This window comes from Thalassophryne amazonica, chromosome 6 (genome assembly GCF_902500255.1).
Source record: "Thalassophryne amazonica chromosome 6, fThaAma1.1, whole genome shotgun sequence".
Classification (NCBI taxonomy): Eukaryota; Metazoa; Chordata; class Actinopteri; order Batrachoidiformes; family Batrachoididae; genus Thalassophryne; species Thalassophryne amazonica.
This window is the reverse complement of record NC_047108.1, coordinates 31,079,148-31,104,899: the sequence shown is the minus strand read 5'-3', so window position 1 is coordinate 31,104,899 and position 25,752 is coordinate 31,079,148. Positions and strand designations below refer to the sequence as shown.

Genomic DNA, 25,752 nt, shown 5'->3' with positions numbered 1-25,752 from the left:
TGACAATGTTTCACATGAATCTCCAACCTTATGTAACTTCTTTTTTTAAAAGTAGCTAGAAACAGATTTCATACAATGTGAGGTTTATTTTTTACAACCTCAGTGCCAAACATTTACTGGGTTCTTTAGCAGCTAATTTAACATTTTAAGCTTATTTCACATTTTTACAGAAGAAAAATGGTCATAGTGGCATTGAGAGTAGATTTACTGTAAACTGTAGCAGATAAATAACATTGAGGTAATGAACATTGAGATGCAGTAATTGTGTTAAATAAATTACTGTACTTAAGAACATTGTAGCACTGTGAACAATGTTTTATTACAAGAGCAAGGGTCATGGAGTGACTACAAGTTGATTGTGGAGGAGGGGCTCATTCTGCATGACCCTCTGCAACTGATTCAGTGTAGAACAACAAGAGAGGAAGGCTAGGCTAAGGTAAGCAGCCAGCTGTATAATCCATAATGTCAGTCTGTACAACCACACACTTCAAATGACGTTTTCACCTGTTCAGTGGTGACAAGAAGCGGTTTACTCTGAGTTCTTAATGCTCCGTACAATAACATTAGTTAACCGGTTACCTTCTGCTTGCTTCTGGTATTTGCATTCTCCATACATTTTTGTCCTGAGTGAAAAGATACGCCCAAAATCCAAAACAGGGTCTAGGTTAAAAAAAAACATGAACTTCTCTTTTAAGATCCATGTGGAACATCAAAGACGCTATTTCTGATTATCTGAAAGAATGTGGGGAATAAATTTAACTCTCATTGTCCATCTCACAATGAAACAATTTTTCACTTGCAACTGTGGCTGATGTAAAAAGTGAGAATTTTTAAACTTTTGTTAACATGTATCATCACAGCATGCCACTGTCACAGCCAGTGGTAAAGTTTTCTACATTCTGCTTCCCCTCTAACCCTCATGTCTTCAGACTCTGAGCAAGGCTGTTAAGTTCCTGTGACAAAGCTTTGACTGTGTCCAGGATGAGCTGCTTGTCCTTCTCCTCCAACTGAGCCTCGCAGCGCTGAGAAAACTTATCTGGGTGCCACAGTGCCTGCTGCTTCCGGAGCATTTTACGAAAAGATGGCACATCGTTTTGGTCAACCCCATGAAGGATGACAGCCATCATTTTCTGAATTGATCCGTGTGGGGCCGGCCAGGGGATGTCATCATAGGTCAGGTTAGCTCTGACTGATGATGAACCACTAAAAGTAGCTGCACACCGCTCACTGTAGCTTCGCTTCTTGCTTCGCAGAGTCTCTTCCTGTTTGCGCGCAGCACGTTTCAGGTACTCCTCATGTTCCTTCTGCAGCCTGACATGTAGTTCCTTACGGCTTCGCTCAGCCTCTTCTCGCTCTCGTTTTCGCTGTTCAGTAAAAGATGCTGCGTGTCGTTGAGCTTCAGTGTGCTTCTTATGCAGGTACTCTTCTCTGACACGATCAGCCCAGTCCCCAAAGGGATTGATCTCTTCATCAACACCTGAAAAACAGACACAGCAGCGCCATTACAAGCAGAATTAGTGAACCAGTGTCAAACGTTTTCATACCAGTTCAATAAACAGACCTTTAAAAAAAGTAACTGTACTTTGAAATAGAAACATGTGCCAAAACATTCCTAGGTCCTGGACGCCAAACACCCAGGGATCCAACAGGTTCATCACTACCCCCAAAAAGTATCAATCCACCTGCTGTAGCCAGGTGAAATGTGGCTGCAGCTCTCAAAATTCTGTATATTCCTTTCATCCATTTCAAATAATATAAACAACGAGCTGAGTTACCTATTCTACGCATTTCCTCATTTCCAAAATCTTTAAGAATATAATTTCTTTTGGGTGAAGTAGTGAGACAATTATTAAGTAAGTTGCTTACTTAAAAAAAAAACAAAAAAAAAACAGATGGCGCTGCCTTCTTCAGGGAGGTGGTGGTGTAACGGTTTGCACGTGATGTAAGAGGTTTTACTTTGCCATCTGATGGTTAATAATCACATTATTACCTTTGATGGGAGTGTAGATTGTCAGACTCAGACACGCTGGGTTTCATTAATCTCAGGTGATTTATGTGGAAATAATTGTTGTACAGAAGTTTCAGAGATCTGTCGCTGAGGTAGATGATGACTGGAGTGAAGTTTTAAGCAGAAACGAGGTGATAATCGGTTAACGATGTGTCCAACTGACTTCAGTGTCAGTGAGGAGGGCTGTCAATCACACCTCGTTCTCCAGAGATGACCAATCACAGCAGAGCTAGTGCCGACCTGGTTCCCTCCCCCATCATGCCAAAACCCAACCCCCATAGTCCATACATTTCAAGCGAGAGAGTAGAAATCCACTGCATGCGTGCAGAAATCAACTTTGAGAGGGCAGGGGGTGGTCGTCTCTCACAGCACTCTTTTCCCTCGCTCGAGGAGCAGTTTCCTCGCATGCACAGTTAATATCTACACGTATGAAATAATATAATACGCCCGAATGCATTTTTTTACACGAGTGTGGTTTTGGTGCTGATCTGACACCATAAAAACCCTTTTGCAATATTAGAGCCCCCCCACCCCTCCAAAACCACACTTGTCTCATAGCCATGTCTGTGACCTGCTGGACAGGTGCTGGTATTATGAGAAGGTGTGGTTGAATATACATATAGCTTGGGGAAAAAAAACAACAACTTGTTTTTCAGTGTGTATAATTTTCAAAACCAAGATCAGGTCACTACCAAGGTCACTGCTACTTGTTTAAAGAATTCTGTAATTGTCAAAGTTTAAACAATGTATTGCATTTAATAGTCTTAGTATATTTACAAGTATCAGTATCAGTATTATGGTATCACTACCCACCACTAAAATGTTTATATTGTGGCATTCGTAGTTGAAACAAAATTAACAATACCATCATATGCTCCAAAGGCTTCACAGAATTCATCGGCACCCTCATTAAGCAGCTTCGCTGTCCACTCTCTGTCACAGCGTGCTGCCAGCGGAGTTCTGCATCCTTCAGCCTGTAAAGACGCAAAGAGATGCTCACATAGGACTACAAGAAGAACAGCATCTCCAACAACCACATATTGTTTTGTGAGAAATTATGCAATCAACAGGTTTTCCACTTGTGGTCAATTATCAAGCAATGTAGAATTGACATTTTCCCCATTTATCCCCGTTATATTATTAATCTACTTAAACCACATGTATGTTTCTGTAAATGTCATTTTAAAAAGCTGTAGTATTATGGCCCAGTCACACAGCACATGACGATTCCTGAACGAAGGAAAAAGTAAAAAACGTCACTGTTAAGGATTTTATATATATATATATATATGTTATCACTGTTAAACATTTGTACCTTCGGTGTTGTGCTGTTTGCACTTCACCCTGAGAATGTATGTGTTATTCAACCTTGTTTTAGCTTTGTCTTCTTTCTCATGAGAACGGTGTTGTGCTGTTTTGCACCTGTCTTAACCAAGCCTGAGAATTCAATTTTGTTTTAGCACTCTGGGGTCAATCTGAGCTGGGAATGAAGGACTGGATGTACTTATTGTTATAACATAACTTTGTTTTCGCAGCCTCTAACGACTGGGAGCAAGAGAACGTTTTGACTATTGTGATGTGGTGTTTAGTGTGAAGGAGTGTGGAAGACAGGACACTTCAGGCAGATGCAGAACAGCTGATACCTGCAACAGACGAACGAGATGTGCTGACCTGAAGTGTTCTTCCTTACAGCTGCACTTGACGTATGCGTTTATGTTATGGGAAGAAACTTGTCTTGCGTCATTACCCCCACCCTTAGGACAAGTTTCTTGTTTATGTGATGAGGGCGTCTCTTAATAAAAAGAGCGGAAAAGCAGGCCAGACTTTAGTGTAGCCTTGGTGTACAGCCTGGCCGCACTCCGCGCGTAATATTTGACTTTCTGTCTCACTGGTGTTTCTTGACTCTGTTTGTCTTGTTAAAGGTTTAAAATGTTTGGAGGAGAAAATACCCAACATTGACTGGGGGCTACGTCCGGGATCTCAACAATACCGGAGGTGTCCAGCGGAGGTCGTCAAGTCCAGACGTAAATCCTTGGCCAAGGTCCGATCGATTGATCGTGTCTGCAATTGTCGACCACCGTTGGCATCGTCTGGTTGACGAGATTTTCCCGAAGAAGACAGACAGGAAGTCGAGTCAGTGAGTAGAATTTCTTTGTAAACTAGTACTGAGTGAGTGGTGATCAGATCACATAAACAGTTAAATTCCGCAAGCGATGATACAGAATCGTCTGTTAATGCAAAGCAGTTAAACTCTGTAAGGAGGGTGCGGACTCCTCTGTTTATATACGCGTACCGGTAGGGGATAAAAGTGATCACATAAAACAGTTAAACTCCGTAAGCGATGATACAGAATCGTCTGTTAATGCAAAGCAGTTAAACTCTGTAAGGAGGGCGGACTCCTCTACGGTTGCGAGGGACGCAAGTAGTTAAATTCCGGAAGGAGGATACGGACTCCTCTGTTTTAATACGTAAAGGAAATCCCGGGTAGAAATACGTGCACTGTAAAAAGTAGTTAAATTTGGCAGGGACGGCGGAGTCCCCTAATGCAGGACATTAGTTAAATTTCACAGGAGGGTGAGCTCCCCTGACATAAGAATACGCGTACGATTATTAGGAGTGTTTCTATGTGTAAATAGTGTTTTGCGCAAGTGTAAATAACTGTGTGAAAACTGTGTGTGTGTAATACTTTGGACAACGTTAGTGACAACCGTGCGTGTGGAAGCAGAGGCAAGTGATTCCGCTTCCTACGGGGAGGTGAAAGGAATCAACCACACGACGGCAAATTAATTGTCACGTCCAAAGAAAGTGTGAAAACTTCAGATTTAGAACACCCTAGGTGTGCCCCCGTCTGAAGTCCAAATTATAACAAGGGATAATAAAAATGGGGGGTAAGACGTCTATAAATAAGGAAAATTTATCAACTGACGACTGGAAATTTATGGAAGCAAAAAAAATCCAAGACCAACAAAAAATTGGAGACCTGGATTAATAAACATGACTTTGACGGACGACTGAACCTGATCAGTATACAGAAGCTGAAGAAGGAGTTAGAACAGCAACATAAAGGTGATGAGAAAAAGATGCAGAAAGTAGGGGCAGATTTAGTGGCATTTTGGGAGGAGGAAGCAGAGAACAGACAGAAGGGAGCAGAGAAGCGACGATTAGAGAAAGCAAGGAAAAAGAAAGCTGTAGGTAAGGCAGAAGAAGATGTGATAATTCAGCACAGAGAACCAGAACAGCCTCAACAATCACCGCCGGCTGGATCGTCGGTGACAACAACACCTTTATATCCCTCTCTACCAGAGGATGACGATGTACCGCCACCACAGTATGATTTAGCAGTAAAACCTAAGGTAAAAAGTGAAAAACCAGAAAAACCACAAACACGCAGTCAAGCGAAAGTGCCCACAGCCCCTCCCATGGTGGAACACAGTGACCAGGGAGGTGCCTATCCTATGATAGAAGTACCAAATCCTCGTGCAGGAACAGCAGGACAGCGATCAACCATGCTCGTATATCGGACATGGAATGCTGATGATATCAAAGCAGCAGTCGACATGATACCATCGCCACATGTCGACATTGAGGGATTTATGCAGGATATAGAAAACATTAGAACATCTTACCACCTTAATGGACCTGAAGTCCAACAGGTGTGGATGAAAGCATGTGGCCCTAAATGGAGTCAGGTACGTGGAGACTGGAATCCTGCAGATCAACAAGGCGTACCACTGACACATGATGATCTAGTCTTGAAAACAAGAGTGGAAGCTACGATTACACGTGCAAAAGGTGTGTTAGGACCAAAGATAAATTATACTGAAATTACCAGGACAACTCAGAAAGAAGGAGAGCCATGGATAGAGTTTAGATGCAGATTTGAGAGTGTATTTAGAGTCCATAGTGGCATATTGCCAGGAACACCAGTGTATGAAAACAAATTGAAAAATGTTTCACCTGTGAAGCTGACAATGACCGATTTGATTCATGATGGCAACTCAACAGCTGTCATAACAGTAACAGGTGCCACTGAAGATGTTTTAAAATTGAGATTCACAGGTATGCCATTACATGTGTCACTTTGTAAACCATATTTGACAGAATGGCAAGAATTGGGACTGACAGTCATAACAGCTTTGTCAGCCACTGATTGGAGCAGAGTTGGACCACGAACGGAGTTCAGTCCATCAACTAAATTGTATAAAGTGCCAGTTAATGTCTCATTGGTGCTGACAGCTGGAACACACATTAATGTGTCCACTTCACAATCCTGAGTGTTTCAGTTGAGTCCTGAAGAGGATGATCTTCTCTCTTCTGTACCATCAGGATTGTGGACAACAGGTCCTTCAGACGTAGGACTGATAAAAAATGCACAACCTGTAGTTATAAGACCAAAAACAGAATACAGACCATGTGTAAGACAGTATCCATTGAAACCTGATGCAATTGAAGGAATCAGGCCGGTAATAGAGAATTTATTAACAGCAGGAGTAATAGTGCCATGTCCAGATTCACCATGTAACACACCCATATTTCCTGTAAAAAAAGGCTCCGCCCTCAGTGGGATGGAGATAGATTCAAGATCTGCAGGCAGTAAATGCTGCTGTGATTAAAAGAGCACCATGTGTACCAGATCCGCACACACTGTTAAGCTCATTGAGATTAAATTCTAGTTGTTTTTCTGTAATAGATATCAGTAATGCATTTTTTTTTTTTTTTTTCTGTACCAGTACACCCAGATAGTCAATTCTGGTTTGCTTTTACCTTTAAAGGACAACGATATACATTTACCAGATTACCGCAGGGTTACGCAGACAGTCCAACTATTTATTCTCAAGTCATGTCAGCATGTTTAGCCAATTTCGTTCCACCGGCAGATAGCCAACTATTAGTGTATGTTGATGACATTCTGATTGCCTCTGACACACGAGAAAACTGCATAACTGACACAGTAGCATTATTATGTTTCTTATTTGATAATGGCCACAAAGTGAGTAAAAACAAAGTTCAGTTGTGTAGGGATAAAGTAAAATATTTAGGACATGAATTATCAGCCACAGGGCGTACTATCCTGTCTGACAGGAAGGAAGCAATTTTGCACGCTCCAAAACCACAAACCAAAAAGCAGATGATGTCATTTCTTGGACTGACTAATTACTGCAGGGCATGGATTCCCTGCTATGCAGAATTGACTAGTCCACTTTCTGATTTGATGTACAAGGATGATATTTCAATGTCAACCGTGTTGGAATGGAACAAAGATGCTGAGGAAGCTTTTGTAAAAGTAAAACAAACAGTGTCATCCACAGTTTTGGCACTACCAGATTATAGTAAACCATTCATTCAAACAGTTGATTGTAAGAATAAGTTCATGACTAGTGTTTTGGTTCAAGTGTATGGCTCAAAATTGAGGCCAGTTGCCTACTACTCATCTAAATTGGATGCAGTGGCAAGTGCTCTACCACCATGTGTACAGGCTGTTGTTGCAGCCTTTATGGCTGTTCAAAGTAGCAGTAATGTTGTTCTATTCCATCAGTTGACACTGGAAGTTCCACATGCAGTTTCTGCACTTCTGTTGCAGACAAAAATGAGCCTTTTGTCCCCAGCAAGACATCTTTCGTGTATGTCCTTGCTATTATCACAACCACATCTTACGGTAGAGCGATGTACAACATTGAATCCATCCACATTGATACCCTTACCTGAGGATGGTGAGCCGCACAATTGTCTTGATGTAGCTACGGTCTGTACGAAAACACGTCCAGACCTCCAGGACACACCCATCCCAAACAGTACAATTGTGTATGTGGATGGTTCTTCCACTGACAAAGCTTATGGACAAACACAATCTGGATATGCTGTTGTCACAAATTCAGAAGTATTGGATTCTGCTTCATTGCCATCGTCATTTTCAGCACAAGCAGCTGAATTAGTTGCTTTAACTGCAGCTTGCTATCTGTTTAAAGGTACGGCTGTATCAATTTATACAGACAGCCAGTACGCTTTCAGTACGCTGTGAAATTGCCTAACCAAATTGCTATATGCAAATGTGCGGCTCACACCAAAGGCTCTGACAGTGTTTCAAAAGGAAATGACGTTGCTGACAAAACCGCAAAGGCGGCAACAGCTCTTTCTATTTTTCTCCTATATGACACCCCTCCGGATATGACCACAAAAGAAACCCATATTGCCAAAAAAAAATATGTTTAAATGGGCAGCTATTATGAGCCATGGCGTGACGCATGTCTCATCGGGGGGTATGATATCGCAATTGCAATCTATTTTTTGTCTTTATGGGTTCGATGCATATGCAAAACAGCATTGTAGAGCATGCATGACATGTGCAAAACACAACTCACAAGGCAATTTGAGACCCCAAAGAGGTAAATTTCCAACACCACAATATCCCTTTCAAGTGGTTCATATGGATTATATACAGCTGAGTAAACATGAAGGGAAGGAATTTTGTTTAGTCATAATTGATGCCTTCTCAAAATGGGTAGAATTGTTCCCTACAAAACATGCGGGTGCACTTACAGTGGCTAAGGCATTGTGCAAAGACATCATTCCATGATTTGGAATACCAGAAACAGTCTATTCAGATAATGGAGCGCATTTTGTTAATACAATAGTGCAATACGTAGGAGAAGCGCTACAGGTCAATCTCAAAAATCATTGTGCTTATCAACCACACAGTGCCGGATTAGTGGAAAGGACAAAGGGCACATAAAAGGGCGCAATAAAAATAAGATTAAGGAAATGTATAGAAGAGACAAAACAAACCTGGATTGAATGTTGGACCTAGTAAAATTGTATATGAGAATAACACCAACACCATCAGGGTTAACACCATTTGAGATACTTTATGGACGACCATATCGTCTACCAATTTTGACATGGATACTAAAACAGCAGATGAGGAACAAACATTAGCAAATTTTATGAAAAAGACATTAACACAGAAAGAGATAACTTAAACACATTTACTGCCGAATAATTTTGATCTTCCACAGGACGGCCTTCCAGTAGTCTAGCCAGGAGACTGGGTGTTCATCAGAGTCCAGTCCTCGTTGGGAAGGTCTATACCAAGTGCTGTTAACAACACCAACTGCAGTAAAGATAGCGGAGAGATCAACGTGGATACATCACTGTAAGATACAGCGTGTGTTGGCGGCCTCCACAGTGGAAGGGGAAGTCTGGCTACAAAGGGAGTCTATTTAATTAGCAATAGATTGTCTCAATGCCAGTGAAGCAGGGAGATCCTTGCACTATTAGGTGAGGTGGTTAACAACACTGTATCCTAGCAATCATGACTGAACTACAGCAGACCCCGGAGCGGCGTGCTCAGCGCCGCCGCTGCCGGACTGTTGGTAGGGCAGCCGGTTGCGTTGTGATCTTAGTGTGTTTCGTGCTCCTCGGATTCCTGGCCTGGTGGAATGGAATTACGTTACTAATTGTTATGTTTGTTCACAGATACCTATATCCTCAACACACCCAGCTCTGGCGGCTAAACCGTACCCTGCTAGGGTGACAGAATGTCTTATCATACGGATGCATAATCAAACTGTATTTCGGGGGCAGCAGTTCTCAGCAAATCTGATAAGATGTAACACCACTTGCCTCAGTGCAACCACTTATATGATAGGGATTTCAACAGAGGACGTACAAGCGTGCCCAAGTGCTGCTCCATTGACTAGACTGAAGGGAAATGCAAAAATATCATCACGTTAAATTGTCATCACAACGGCCATTCCCAATTTGCTTTTACGGGACAGGGAATAAAATGTAGGTAAAATTAAGAAACGTCTGTGTACCCAAACGTATGTTTTATCAAATAATTTAAGCCTAACCAAAACATAATATGTGGATGGTACTTATCTTCATCACATTGGACGGGGATGTAATTATACAGGCTCCTGTCCATGGGGAACGGATGAATTATGTGCTTATGTTAGTAAGTTTTTGCTACCACCTATAAATGGTACTCCGGTGTATGATGACATCTATTGGCTTTATGGTTCCAGACTGTACATGAGTCTCCCACCAAATTGGGGTGGTGTGTGTGCACCTACCCAGGTGACTGACCATACATATGTGGTAGGACCTCCACAGAGAAGAATGGCAGCACCAGACGGAGGAGATTGATATACCCAGATGTGTTACCACATGATCACATGTGGGGCTCGGATGTACTAAAGGACCAAAAAATTGTGGTCTGTAGGAGATAAAATAGCACATTCATTGTTCCCCTGGATAGGAGTGGGAAAAAATTCATTAATGATTGAAACTCTGAATTATCGATTGGGTCTGTTCATGAATGTAACTAAAAAAAATAGTAGCAGCTCAAAACACTGAAATAGATGCTTTACGTACCATGGTGATGCAAAATCGCATGGTTTTAGACTTGCTTACTGGTTCACAGGGAGGAGTTTGTGTTCTGCTGAACACAACATGCTGTACTTTCATCCCAGACTCCATTCATTCAGTGGATATGCAGGACGCATTGGAAGAGCTGAATAAACTTTGTGATGCAATGCATAAAGACACCCTAGCCGTGAACCGGTGGAATCCCTGGTCCTGGTTGACTTCAGGACCATGTTGGCAGTTACTATTGAAAATGGTGACACCAGTTATTATAGTCCTAATTCTGATTGGACTTTGCATGTGCTGTGTGATCCCTTATATCAAAACAATGGTTGGCAAAATGGTGTCAAATACATTTGTACAGTGTAATCTGGCCTTCCAACAAACTATGCCAAAATATCAAGCATTGAAACAGTCAGACCTTAGTGGAGAAAACTGTAATGACTGTACTGAGAATTATGATGATATTGAAAAGCTCACAACTCCAGTTCAAGCTTGAACTGTTGACGTGATGAGTTAACACACTCTTAGCCTATGAAGCTTTAGCTGAAAAAGTAATAAGACAAGTGGTGTAGTCGAATAATACAGAAAAAACAGTTCATTTATACCAGTCGGTAGGAGTGATGTATGGTGGTGGTGTGGTGATAACAGAATCTTTGACAGACTGCCACGAAATGTGTCAGGTTATTGTGCATTAATATCATTATTGTTACCCATGACCCCTGAAGACGTTACGACATATGCAGCCTCTCTTATTCCTGAGGATTGGCAGAAAGGCATAGCCAGACATAGAGTAAAAAGAGATTGGAAAGGAGTAGGAAATCCAACATATATTGACGCAATAGGAGTCCCCAGAGGAGTGCCTGACGAGTATAAACTGGTTGATCAAATAGCAGCTGGATTCGAATCTTCCATCTGTTGGTGGTGTTCAATTAATAAAAACGTGGACAGAATAGATTAAGTTAATAAACTAACTAACTAAGCTGGGTGATGCCTACTGTATGTTTAACAGGTGATAAACAGGTGGGAAATGTTAAGGATTTTATATATATATATATATATATGTTATCACTGTTAAACATTTGTACCTTCGGTGTTGTGCTGTTTGCACTTCACCCTGAGAATGTATGTGTTATTCAACCTTGTTTTAGCTTTGTCTTCTTTCTCATGAGAACGGTGTTGTGCTGTTTTGCACCTGTCTTAACCAAGCCTGAGAATTCAATTTTGTTTTAGCACTCTGGGGTCAATCTGAGCTGGGAATGAAGGACTGGATGTACTTATTGTTATAACATAACTTTGTTTTCGCAGCCTCTAACGACTGGGAGCAAGAGAACGTTTTGACTATTGTGATGTGGTGTTTAGTGTGAAGGAGTGTGGAAGACAGGACACTTCAGGCAGATGCAGAACAGCTGATACCTGCAACAGACGAACGAGATGTGCTGACCTGAAGTGTTCTTCCTTACAGCTGCACTTGACGTATGCGTTTATGTTATGGGAAGAAACTTGTCTTGCGTCATTACCCCCACCCTTAGGACAAGTTTCTTGTTTATGTGATGAGGGCGTCTCTTAATAAAAAGAGCGGAAAAGCAGGCCAGACTTTAGTGTAGCCTTGGTGTACAGCCTGGCCGCACTCCGCGCGTAATATTTGACTTTCTGTCTCACTGGTGTTTCTTGACTCTGTTTGTCTTGTTAAAGGTTTAAAAATGTTTGGAGGAGAAAATACCCAACAGTCACAATTGGTTTAGAAAAAGTGGACGAAAGAGCTTTTATCACCGAACAGTCTGCAAAGCAAGAGCGCAAAAGGGACGAAAGAGGAAATGAACAAAACCAAAGCTCACAATCTCGACAAAACGCGCCTGGAGCCACAGCTGGAGCAGTGCGTGTCTGCATCTCTGAGTTCCAGGACTCGGCGCTGGGACGGAGCTCATAGCACCTGAGTCCTGGAGAAACTACAAACAGAATCTGTGGAGATCTGTGTGCACATCAGTGGACCACCTGCTCTGGTTCCTCATCCAGAACAAAAGCGGGATCATCTCCTTCATCATCAGAATCCACACTGTCTGTCGACACCCTGCGCGCTCTGTCTTTCTCCAATTAAAAAAAAAAAAAAAGTGTGCTGTGGTCACTGCTGTATCACTGTATTATGTTCTAAGCCATATATATTTATTTATAACAGAAAACTATCAAAAGGGAGAATAAATATAAATGTAAGTGTAAAGATGATGGAATATATCAGAGCAGTAAATTAATCAGTGCGTGTGAACGCGCGCATTGACTCACGTGCGGGTATTCCACCAGCTGATCACTGATCCACAACGTGAATTCTGCCTTCCAGAACAGCTCTTTATATCATCATTTTGATTCATCTACCTGTTGCCACATGTACAGAAGGACTGGATTATCATTCCTACACTCATATTGTTCTATTTAATACAAAATAATAAGCGCACGCAGCAGCTCCTGCTGCATTCAAGTACCGTCGGAAATTACACGACTTTTTTGTTGTTTCAAATTCAACAGTTGCTTGTGGCAAAATAATTAATTATATCCACACAAAAGATTAATTCTGGCCTATGCAAGGTGCCTGAGCCCACTGAAGCTGACCCCCCCCACAGAGATAAAAAAAAAAAAAAAAATCCAAGCAAGCAGGCTGAGTTTGCCCTGTAATTTCCGACGGTACATGAACGCAGAAGCAGCGCTCACAAACCGGCTTCTGCACTGTGTGAAAACATTCAGCTGGTCTAACAAAGTCAAATTAAACAATAGTGTTACAAAAACTACACAAATAATTAAAAAAACGTCAAGAACGACAGCAAAATGAGACACAGATGAACTGAGGTTTTCGTTGCCCTTCGTTCAAATTTTTCAACAGTTTAAAAATCCTGACGAAGCGCCAGCTGCAGGAACGAAGCTGCGCGAAGGTCAAACGAGGCCAACGACAGTCAATGAAAGTCCAGATTCCTTGTTTCGTCAGGGCTTCGTCACCCTTCGTTAAGTGCCGTGTGACTGGGCCTTTAGTTTTTAACAAGCTTATGACAAGTTAAACTTCTTTTGTTGCAGGGTTCATGTCGGGAAAAATGGCAGTGAGACTGGTGTCTCGCTGATCATATCAATAAAATAAGTGTTTCCTAACATAATGAGCTTGATGAGATTTGCCTGCTTAACTTTTAATTCACAAGCTTTCTTTTTTTGTTAGACATTTTTATAATGGACTTATTTAATAACCGCATTACTTTTCTTGCACTACATAAGAGGACCTGTTTGACTTCAGTATCTTTATAGTTAAAACATTTGTTTTTTGCATGAAGAATTTTGAATAATGATGATATTATTCCTATCCAATAACACTGTTTGCTCCCCCAGAACATGCAGTACATCATGTGTAGTAACGACATGTGAAATCACTTCAAAAAAAATGGTTACAGATAATTGTGTTTGAGAGAAAGCCAGCAGTCAGAGCGGTGAGGATGTCAGAGCAAATTCAGATGTAGTGCAGTCAGATCGCTGCACCGAAATGACTGACATCCAAAAGAATTAATACTTAGCATTACAAAAAGTTTTTTTCTGGCCTGGTGGGGCTTCTTCAACTCACCAACTGGTGTATTTTCTGAATGAACTGAAGGCAAAATTGGCAATGGAGTTTAATGATGTGGCAGCAGACATTTCCACTGTGGGAACATATGCGCCCTTTTAAAAGTTGATGCGTGTTGCGGCCTGAACAAGAACCCTGTTTTGTTGCTGTCCTTTTAAATCTCCCGAATACCGGAAACAACTGTCAAGGCAGTTTTATGACACATTTAACCTCTTTGTCCAAAATGAGCATTGTGCTAAAACTCTTCTGGAGCCCTTGACAGGTTTAAACATTCATGAGGTGTGACAAAAAACTTTGGGGTAATCCTGCTGAAAAGATAAAAACAAAACCTCTTTGGTGAAGGGAATGAATAGAATGAGATTATCTGAGTGGGTTCAATTACCCGTGTGCATGTCCTCCCGTACAGCAGCTCCTCAGGAGTGACTCCATCTTGGTTCAGGGCAGACATCGCTTCCGGATGACTCCTTTGGAGTGGCACAAAGAGGTCCTCATATGCTGGAGACACACATACAAAAAGTGAAAGGGGTTAAAATTAATTGGGGTGCCAACCCCAAGATGTTGTCTGCAGGATTATTTGGTTTGCTTTATTTAGCCAATGAAACTACATGTACAACTAGAATAAGCAGATTTAGAAAATGGATGGCTGGATGAAATATGACAGAGAAAACACTTAAATTTATTAACACTGTGGTCTCTGAAACAAAAACATCATTATTACCATTACAATATTTTGCAAACACAAATACAAATACAGTACACCTAAAACTACAAATAGTAAGTCCCTTAGGCCCTTAGGGGTCATAGTTAGGGTTAGTATTAGTGGTAGCTTAGGAATCATATCAAGAGCAAATACATGTACAAGTACGTAGCCTCATGATCACGTGACCTATATTGACCAATGAGAGAGACGCTACATACGGCAAGAGTGCCTTGATTAGAGAGAGTGGTGTCAACTCAGAACATGGCACCATTTTAATTCCAACTGCGCTGAACTACTGAATGAACCTTTAAAGTGTCCCTGCCACGCCATGACGTTTTTACATATTCTTGAAGCTTTTTCCACATGTTGTCTTTGATTTTTTTTACCATAAATTTACACTGAACAAGGATTTAGACATTTTGTTACCCATCTGAGAATTTGTATTTACCGCCTCCGAGTTGATCTACTTTATCGCTGCGACGGATGACATGATGTGTCATGCGAGTAAATGTGTCGAAGCGATGCTCTGTTTACCAATACGGCAGGCACGGACAGCGAAGGCATAGTGAGTGATTATAGTGAAGATTTAAGTGACATATCGATTGTTTTTGAAGAAGATGAGGAAGTTTCTGATGAACGAAGCGACGGTGAAAATAATGAGGGGCTCCAGCCGTATATGTTCGAGCCGTACACGACAGAAGATGAGGATGAAGCGCAGCTGTCAGGGGATGAGAACAACAACAAGAACGCTGTCAAGGAGGATATAAGCAGCTTCCAAAACACAGAATGTTTGTTCACCCACCAACTTTTCTTATAAATGATCATTTATGCATGGCACGTTTGTGTTTGTGTATGAAAAATTATTTCAGCAGCACAGCGTGCTTAAATTCATGAGTTTGTTCTAAAATCACAGAAAATAAAGTTTCTGTACATTCTGTATATATTTTAATCATTTATAAATCAGTTTCTTGTGATTGCTAATTCTTCACATTTTATTCAAAGCAAATAACTGAAAATTTTTATCTGAAAAGCTGCATGCAATGGGGGAAAAGATTTCTAAATAAAAGAACATTTTTCTTCTATATCTGTTGTCAAATTTTAATCAGGCATAATATTGTAGACAAATGTTTATGCTAAATGGAGACTTTCCTGTCTAAAATACACATACAGAACATCTGTAATCAAATTGTATCACATCTAATCTACTTTGAATGAATATGTTTGAACAAAAAACAGGCTGTTCAGTTTACATGCATATGTATATATGGAAAACACAAAAATGTCAATGTTCTTTTTTTTCAGGTGCTCATGTGAACACAGTCAGCCAATGCCACTCGTGATTGAGTCTCCTTCTCATATCAGGGTCAGCTTTGCAGTAACAATAACAATAACATCCTAACTTTCAAACAGCATTTTTTTTATGTATATATGCAATTTTTTAAAATTAATTTTGTTTTAACTTCTGTTTTAGGACTTTGGTGGCAACCCTTCATTTTAATGAAAATGCAGGGAGACAACAAACGTAGACAAAGCAAGGGAGACCAAGGTTCAGAAGCTGAACATTAATTTGTACCTCTGCACGAGGTACAAGAGGTTTTGTTTTAACCAAGAGTGTCAGAGCTGAACTTTAATTTGTACCTCTGCACATCCAGACTGCTCAGGTTTTTAAATGGAAATACAATGCGATCGGATGGGACATTTTATCCGATGTGAGCGATATGTATGTAATAGATTAGTTACAATCAGGAGGTGCAGAACATCTATGGGGAATCCTGAATCGGGACGTGCACCTCATTTAATGACCGGGTCAAAATTTCCTCTGAAATTTTTTTTCTGACAAATATTTTTGATCCATTATCAAAATGTAATCAGCGTGCACACTGCAGAAGCAGTGAAGGCAGCAAAGTGCTTTCACTGCACAGCCTGACGTGTGCATCAGGCTGCAGCTCAGAGTCTGAGCATGGTGTGAAAAAAAAAAGAACGGTCAGGCTTTTAATAATGGAAATGTCTCCAGTCACACATGTGGGGGTTTTCATGTAAATACATTGTGACTGGATGGGACATGTTATCCGATGTGAGCGAAAATCCGTTGTACAAAATCCGATATATACACTCAACAAAAATATAAACGCAACACTTTTGGTTTTGCTCCCATTTTGTATGAGATGAACTCAAAGATCTAAAACTTTTTCCACATACACAATATCACCATTTCCCTCAAATATTGTTCACAAACCAGTCTAAATCTGTGATAGTGAGCACTTCTCCTTTGCGGAGATAATCCATCCCACCTCACAGGTGTGCTATACCAAGATGCTGATTCGACACCATGATTAGTGCACCGGTGTGCCTTAGACTGTCCACAATAAAAGGCCACTCTGAAAGGTGCAGTTTTGTTTTATTGGGGGGGGGGGATACCAGTCAGTATCTGGTGTGACCACCATTTGCCTTATGCAGTGCAACACATCTCCTTCGCATAGAGTTGATCAGGTTGTCAATTGTGGCCTGTGGAATGTTGGTCCACTCCTCTTCAATGGCTGTGCGAAGTTGCTGGATATTGGCAGGAACTGGTACACGCTGTCATATACGCCGGTCCAGAGCATCCCAAACATGCTCAATGGGTGACATGTCCGGTGAGTATGCCAACCATGCAAGAACTGGGACATTTTCAGCTTCCAAGAATTGTGTACAGATCCTTGCAACATGGGGCCATGCTTTATCCTGCTGCAACATGAGGTGATGTTCTTGGATGTATGGCACAACAATGGGCCTCAGGAGCTCGTCACGGTATCTCTGTGCATTCAAAATGCCATCAATAAAATGCACCTGTGTTCTTCGTCCATAACAGACACCTGCCCATACCATAACCCCACCGCCACCATGGGCCACTCGATCTACAAACATCAGAAAACCGCTCACCCACACGACGCCATACACACTGTCTGCCATCTGCCCTGGACAGTGTGAACCGGGATTCATCCGTGAAGAGAACACCTCTCCAACGTGCCAAACGCCAGCGAATGTGAGCGTTTGCCCACTCAAGTCGGTTACAATGACGAACTGGAGTCAGGTCGAGACCCCGATGAGGACGACGAGCATGGAGATGAGCTTCCCTGAGACGGTTTCTGACAGTTTGTGCAGAAATTCTTTGGTTATGCAAACCGATTGTTTCAGCAGCTGTCCGAGTGGCTGGTCTCAGACGATCTTGGAGGTGAACATGCTGGATGTGGAGGTCCTGGGCTGGTGTGGTTACACGTGGTGTGCGGTTGTGAGGCTGGTTGGATGTACTGCCAAATTCTCTGAAACGCCTTTGGATACGGCTTATGGTAGAGAAATGAACATTCAGTACACGAGCAACAGCTCTGGTTGACATTCCTGCTGTCAGCATGCCAATTGCATGCTCCCTCAAATCTTGCGATATCTGTGGCATTGTGCTGTGTGATAAAACTGCACCTTTCAGAGTGGCCTTTTATTGTGGTCAGTCTAAGGCACACCTGTGCACTAATCATGGTGTCTAATCAGCATCTTGATATGGCACACCTGTGAGGTGGGATGGATTATCTCAGCAAAGGAGAAGTGCTCACTATCACAGATTTAGACTGGTTTGTGAACAATATTTGAGGAAAACGGTGATATTGTGTATGTGGAAAAAGTTTTAGATCTTTGAGTTCATCTCATACAAAATGAGAGCAAAACCAAAAGTGTTGCGTTTATAATTTTGTTGAGTGTACAATGTTTATTACATGGAAAACAACACAAAAACTTTGGGACTTTTATGTCCGCTAACTACGAATATCCGGTTTATATGATGATGGTTTAGGTGAGTTTTACTGTACATGGAACTGAACAAAAAAATTTACCTCTCAAAACTTTGACAATGATGTTGGCTTGCATCCCACACAGCTGACTTTATTTTCTCAATTTTTTTCAGTTTGGATCTGAAGGGAATCTGTACATCTTAAAGCCCTTGCTGTGTCTATTTGTGCATCCAAATGCACAACATCCCGCATTTTCTGTGACTAAATAAATAAAATAGCTGGATTTACGTGCAGGCAGATTAACAGCGAACTCTATTTTGAACCCAAGACGGCACCATGAGTCATGTCACCACTCTCCATCTAAGCACACTACATATGTGCTTAACACGTGCAGGCCCAGACATTTCCATTTCTGCTGCTTGTCCCCTCCTCTTTGCAAAACATGTTACCTTTTCCTCCATGTTACCTTGGAAGACTAAATAGGAGTTGGGTGTATAATAGTAGGGTGGTCAGGCGTGCATTCATTTATGGCAGTGCAAGTAAATAGGAGTTGAGTGGTGGTGCCATTTCTTGCAGTGCACGTAAATAATGTGTCAAGTTCGCACTTACTTGCTGGATATTGCTTCCAACTCCTATTTACTTGCCCGTTTCTTGGGGGGGCAGATCTCCCAACTCCTAGTTACTTTCTCTGTAACTGAGTTAAGCTAAATGTATGGGCATGTGGGGAAAACTGTTCTGTACCTGATCCGCTAGGGCAGGGACTGTCTCCAGTGTATATGTTACTCTCCATCAATCACCCCTTTCTGACACCTATAGACACATGACACTCGTGCTTACCCCGACCTCAGGGGAGGTCGGATTACAAACTCTGTCAACTGGAAAAGTAATTAACAGTCGGCCTCAAGAGTGGGCAAGGTTAGAGGCAAAGTTTATAGTATCTGGTAGCAAGAGACTACGCTCTTATCAGATGGTTTCACCGTGCAGCAAAGAACAGAAGAGTTGTGAGGGAGATGATTAATTCCTCTCAATATGTTAGCATATTGAGAGGTCTCCACAGTAACACTCGGCCCTGCAGTCACACCCGCAGAGGTTGCTACCTGTAACGACAAAAGCCAAACTGCCTGTGTGTGCCAGTATGGGCCATCTTTGTGGAAGTAAATCTGTGCCATCAGAATTTGAAATTTTATGGTTGACTTTTTTTTTTTAGAATCAAAATCAAAGTTTGAAGTTGAATTTCTAAGGTTGAATTTGTTTAGCATCAAAATATGTAGCCTCAAAAAGTTCAACCTAAAAAAAATTTTCAACCTCAAAAAAATATAAAAGCAGGGAGAAACAATCCCTATCTCAGTCATCCAACATTCAGCAATGTATCACGTTGTGATCTTCTTTTGATTTGGTCTTGGTGTCAAATGACCAATGGAGCAAAACGTGATTGAGACAGGGAATGATTGCTTCTGCTTTTATATTTTTTGAGGTTAAAATTTTTTTTTGGTTGATTTTTTTTTTTTTTTTTAAGATGAAGTTTTTGAGGCTGAATATTTTGATGCTAAATAAATTCAACCTTAGAAATTGTCCATAGTTACAGTCCTTCCCTGGTCCATAAATGGTTCCATTAACTTCAAAACCACATTTTCTGACAGCCTCTCTCCCGCCGGATGAGAGGGATCTTTTCCCAAGTAAGGGATGGCATTACACATGTACAGTCACTTGCCCAGTTCTGGATCATTGCCAGTTCCGGATCACTGCTGTAGTATTTGTGCTGCCGTTTCTCGTAATCAGCACGAATAAGTTAATACTTGGTACCAATGGAAAGACTGATGTTTTGTCTACAAACGACCACAAGCTCAACCGGATCCAGCAATCTTTGTGATCAGCAGAGGAATAAAAAAAAAATCTGGTGTCTGTGGTGTGCGCGCCTTTTCTCACTCACTCATTCCTGCAAGTTTGAAAGAACGATCTCTAACACGTAGCAAAGGTGAGTTAGCCATTCAGTGTCATTGGTTCTAGAGTAGCAAAATACTTACTTACTTGGGTAGTAAATGTCAGTGTGTTATGTCTTGCTGTTTTATTGCTGCACATATTTATCTCCGACACGAAAATTTGCCAGTTGTGGATCACTTAAGCAGCAGCCTCGTGTCAGTACTTGTGAGTCATGTGGACTTTGGGGATCATCTCAACATCACGAATCGGCACGAATGTGGGGGCTTTTACTTTTTAATTCGGGAGAAATCTCACCTCAACACTTCATTTTTTGCTCGTAAAAAACGTGTAACAGTGCCTTTCGAAACTAAGCAAATTCTCATTTAATAAGTATAATTTCTATCATTTTGTGTTCAAAACACATTCTCAGGCACAGTGTGTATCATTCTGCATTAGAAGGGCTCCAGCCAGATGCCAGGAATGCCCCAAAGTGACACAGAGTGTCGTGATCCAGAACCGGGCAAAGTGATCCATTTCTGGCAAATATTTGCACCACACATAATGTAGCTTCACACTTTAAGTAGAAGGGCTACACCATCCTGACTTCTTCAGCTAGATAACATCCAAATACCCAATGCAACAATACACAATAAAGGACATTCAGTTGCACTTTTGCTCTTTTTATGGCTCCGTATAGCGGGACTTCAATAAAGGTGATTCGGAACTGGGCAACCGTCTGTATTTCATGTCCAGATCTGCTCCAATCCAAAACTTGATTCCAAACTTGTCAGGCTTGGATGCAATGTACTCCACCTCCCCCATCCCACCAACTTGAAAGAGGCCATTTCTCAGGTGTTCTGTGAGTGAGTGAGTGTGGGTGTTGGGGAACAGTGCTGGCAGGTACTCAGCTCATTGAATAGATTCATTCATATAACAAAGGGAGGAGGTTTCTGGCATGCTAAACTTTGGGGGGATTTTCACTGCAGACTCTCTGGGCCTACTAATGTTAATATGCCTTGACTACAGGTACGGAAGATGTATAAATGTGATGAAGAAATAACACAGGTCGCAACCCTGTGGCATACCACGTTAAACTGTTTAAAGCAGACTAAAGTACCAGTCTACAGAACAGCAATTCACGCACACGCGGATATTATTTTATTTGATAGAATTTATACCGGTAAACTGATTATCGAGTTGGGCAAATTTAACTACGTGTCGTCTTTCACTGAACTGTTAAATCGAACTGCGTCCTCTTACCGGTCGGACCAAGTTTTCTTGCCTTCCTGGCCGCGATGTGCAGCGGGGTGTCTCCGCTGGCGTCCTCCTGGAGGAGGTTGGCCCCGCGGCGGAGCAGCAGGAGCAGGGCCTCGCTGTCTCCGAGGCTGCAGGCCAGGTGCAGCGGGCTCCAGCGCCTCCGCTTACGGCAGAAGTTCACGTCCAGCTCGGGGTGCTTCCTCAAGTAGCGCTTCAGCCTCCGGAACCGGCGCTCCGCCACAAACCTCCAAACCCGCTTCTGTCTGCTGGACACCATCCCGACACGACAAATAAACGATTCTTACAGAAGCCAAACGTCTATAACCATAAAGATGAAAATGCCTTTAACCAGGACGAAACGTTTGTGTTCTTCGTCTTCTTCTTTACATTTTCATTGACGATCTACATCATACAGCGCCACCTATTGGCGAGGTGGGGAAAAAGCAAAACAACGAAAGTTGCGTTCTGGCAAAATAGTCATAATTACATTTTTAAATTTCACTAAATATTTACAAGGAGAAAATTGCCCTTAAAAATAAAATGGTTAGTAAATGAATTACAGTTATAGCTGTTAATTCTATAAACTGTAATGCTGTTAACTTTAAAATTCATTAAAAAAATTGACTTTTGGCCTCTTTTTCTTATAAACATGGAATGTTTGAGGTAAAATAAAGTTAAATAAGATATTACACTGCAAATAAAGTTTTAAAAGACCTTAAAAAATAAACAATAGTGTGCAAATGTTCAAGGCACATTTTTAGGCAAATGCACCTAATTTAAAGTTTAAGTTAAAAGCTGTTAATTATCTAAGATTTCTAAATAAAATATGCACACCCTTTTTAGCTTTAAAATACATTATTTATTTTACATGAGAAATCACACAATTTCCCTTTAGATCAATCAGTTACTGTTCCAGTACCTTCTTTATCACAGTATTAACAATGGGCAAATCAAAGGTCCAGAACAGGAATGTACACCAGCCATGTTCGAAACCTAACCCTTGACCCAAACATGTGACTACTTCCACTGAGGAGGTTATGCTTTCATTGGCGTTTGTCACATAACATCTCAAAGACATGAAGTCATGGGGAGTGGAGAGTGGAGGAGCCGATTAGATTTTACCACAAATCTGGCTCAAAAGGCAGATTTTAATTTGCTGATCAAATGCAAATGACTCAGAGCCAGTTTTTAATAAGAGTCACGCAGGTTTCTATTAGAGGGTGATTCATGACCCCCTCAGATTTGTCCATCCAAAACTTTTATGAGTAGATATATGTTAGAAAGGAACAAGAATCACTATTTTTTTTAAAAATCCTTGATAGGGTCTGCTTTTTTTAGGGGGTCCTGGAAATTTGTTAGTCTATCAGATATGGACTCCACAAAAACGTGAAAATTTTGGCGGCTGATTCAGGGCACAGCCCATAGGTGGCGCTGCAAATCACTTTTTTTTTTTTTTGTAATTGTGCACATTTTCACAGGGGCGGTGTGGCCTGCTCCCTTCATCAGCCAAGGTCTTTTATGCTTGTGCTGATAGATTAGGACCTCTTACTTTGATTTTGGTGAAAGTTTTGGCGGCTGACTTTGGGAGCTCAAGTATAGGGGCTGCTTTTGTGGGCCATACTAAAATGCGAAATGGGGCCAAACGGGGATTGATAATAACGAAATGGGGTAAAATGTACTAAAATGGACCAGAGTGAACCAGACTGACTCCAAATAAGTACTTTTATTTAATGTTTGACTTTTGTACATGTAATACGGGCAGGTACGCCATCTGGCGTTCAAGAGATGAAACTTCAGTCAATGGGTCAGTCTTCTCCATTTTTTTGGAAAATCCATACCTGATCGACTAACACAAATGAAAATCAATTTGGCTCACTCAGGGTGCACGGAAATATGAGCATTCGAAAACCTAAATTTTGTGATTTTGCCATTTTGGCTCATTTTGACTGCAAATTTCCAGGACCCCCTAAAAAAGTGTACTCTATCAAGGATAAAAAAAAATGTGATTTTTGTTTGTTTCTAACATGTCTACCAAAAAATAAATAAATAAATAAAAATAAAATAAAAATTGGGACAAATCTGAAGGGATCATAAATCACCACCTGCCTGACTCTTACAAATATGGGCTCTTAATAAAAGTAACCAAAAAACCATGGCATTAAAATTCACACTAACTTCATGAAATAACTGATTGAAGTAAGCAAGTCCCTTTGGCTGCTCCCTTGTTTGCACTCGGGGTCGCCACAGCAAATCGAAGGTGGATCTGCATGTTGATCTACAGCAGGCCACGGAGCAGGTGATTAGAGATCCTGCAAGGCTTGTGACAAATGTGGGTGTGGAATCCATTAGCTTAGCGGGGAATTTAGTGCAGAAAATCCACTATGGTGATAGTGCAGTTTATTTGCCAGGGAGGGAATTTCAAGAAGTTGAGACTGTGGCTTGCTTCTGTAGTCGTGTCCATAAAAATCATAGAGGGATATGCTTTCCAAACTTAATACCCATTACTATATTGGATGATGTTGAACTTGAGGATGGCCCAGTGGTTGTTCCAGCAATAGCAAAGATTTCGTGTCTGCTACCTACAATGCACGTGGAATGTCTTAAACCTAAACCTACGTCTAGGCATCTTATATATGCTACTCTGGAAACACCCCTAAATCCAAACAGTTCAACTGTCAACCCCACTGAGGACCTTAGTCTGGGTCTCGTTATCATGAGGTCACTCATCAAAATCATTGTTGATCAATGATGTAATTATTGATCATCACTTAGATATGATTGGGCTATGTGAAACCTGGCTTAAACCTACAGCTGTCCTCCCCTTAAATGAGGCCTGCCCACCAGCATATACATTTAGTCACGTCCCTCGTGATGCGAAGCAAGGCGGGGGTGTTGCTCTTATTTATAAATCTAGGTTTAGCTTATTAACTGTTGGGGGTTACAAATATCACTCATTTGAGCATCTGATTCTCCGCTCTGCTCAGGATATTACACATTGCCAAGATCAGAAGAATAAAAATCAGTTGTATTACTTTGTCAGGCCTCCTTGCCCTTATTCTGAATTCTTAGATGAATTTGGTGCGTTCATCTCTAGCTTTTCAACTAGTGTAGATAACATTCTGATCATTGGTGACTTTAACATTCATATAAATAAGCCTTCTGATCCCCTCTGCAAATCATTTATGGAAATTGTGGTTGCATTAGGATTTCGGCAATGCATTCGGAATTCGACACACATTAGTGGAAATACCCTGGATCTGGTTCTCGCACGTGGTATTGCTGTCACGAATATTGACATCATGACTCTTACATCAGTGGTGTCTGATCACTCACTAAGTTTACAGTTTCGCTGCCGTGTTTAGTGGAACAACCTTATATATCATTACAGCGATGCATAAACTCAACTAAGACTGAACTCAAAGCTAGACTACCTGATGTCTTAGTTTCACATTTGACAAATACCCAATCAGTAGACAGACTTGTGGATAGTTTAAACTCAGTGCTCAAAACTACACTCAACATGACTGCACCACCTGTTAAAACCGCGCTCCCCCAAATCACAGTCACCTTGGTTTAATGATTATCTGTGTAACCTCAAGCATGAAGCAAGAGGACTACAACGGAAATGGCGTCGTTCAAAATTATAAGTATTTCACCTTGCGTGGTGTGATGCTATCAGACTATAAGCATGCATTATTGGCTACAAAGCAGATTTACTACTCTGATTTGATCAACAAAAACAAGCATAACTCAAAAGTTCTTGTTCGACACGGTGGCAACACTTATGCATGGACAACCACCTGTAGTTCGCTCTCCTTTTACAGTACAAGATTTCCTGGATTACTTTGGGAAGAAAATATAAGACATCAGGTTAAACATATCCCGGCATGCCTTAACCCCATCACTACACCCTGCTATTGAGGTGGGTGCCACTACTGAGGTATTACCTAGATTTACAGAATTTGATAGTATCTCACTAGGCATGCTGACAAAACTTGTAATGTCAACAAAAAGCACAACCTGTTTATTTGATCCTATACCAACAAAACTGTTTAAGGACCTGTGGGCCACTCTTGGGCCGACTGTGCTGGAAATTATTAATCTTTCTTTAAATTCTGGATCTGTTCCTAAATGTTTCAAATCTGCAGTGATT

At 41.2% G+C, this 25,752-nt stretch overlaps 1 protein-coding gene across 1 annotated transcript; it reads right to left on the bottom strand.

Moving 5' to 3' along the window:
• Window positions 1-293: 293 nt before the first annotated feature.
• On the bottom strand, window positions 294-21,966 carry nfkbil1 (nuclear factor of kappa light polypeptide gene enhancer in B-cells inhibitor-like 1). The gene is made up of 4 exons (XM_034171921.1): window positions 21,603-21,966; window positions 14,347-14,459; window positions 2,874-2,982; window positions 294-1,477 (listed from the first exon to the last, which is right to left on the bottom strand). Exons 1-4 carry the CDS (start codon window positions 21,874-21,876, stop codon window positions 918-920), a joined length of 1,056 nt encoding a protein of 351 aa, XP_034027812.1. The 5' UTR covers window positions 21,877-21,966; the 3' UTR covers window positions 294-917.
• Window positions 21,967-25,752: the final 3,786 nt, after the last annotated feature.

Bases quoted from the DNA above. Each gene is read 5' to 3' on its own strand.
- nfkbil1 (XM_034171921.1), bottom strand. From the start codon at position 21,876: ATGGTGTCCAGCAGACAGAAGCGGGTTTGGAGGTTTGTGGCGGAGCGC. The intron at 2,983-14,346 runs GTAATTGAACCC...GCGTCTTTACAG, and splicing joins ACGGGAGGACATGCACACGG to GCTGAAGGATGCAGAACTCC. The intron at 1,478-2,873 runs GTATTGTTAATT...TCTGTTTTTCAG, and splicing joins AGCCTTTGGAGCATATGATG to GTGTTGATGAAGAGATCAAT.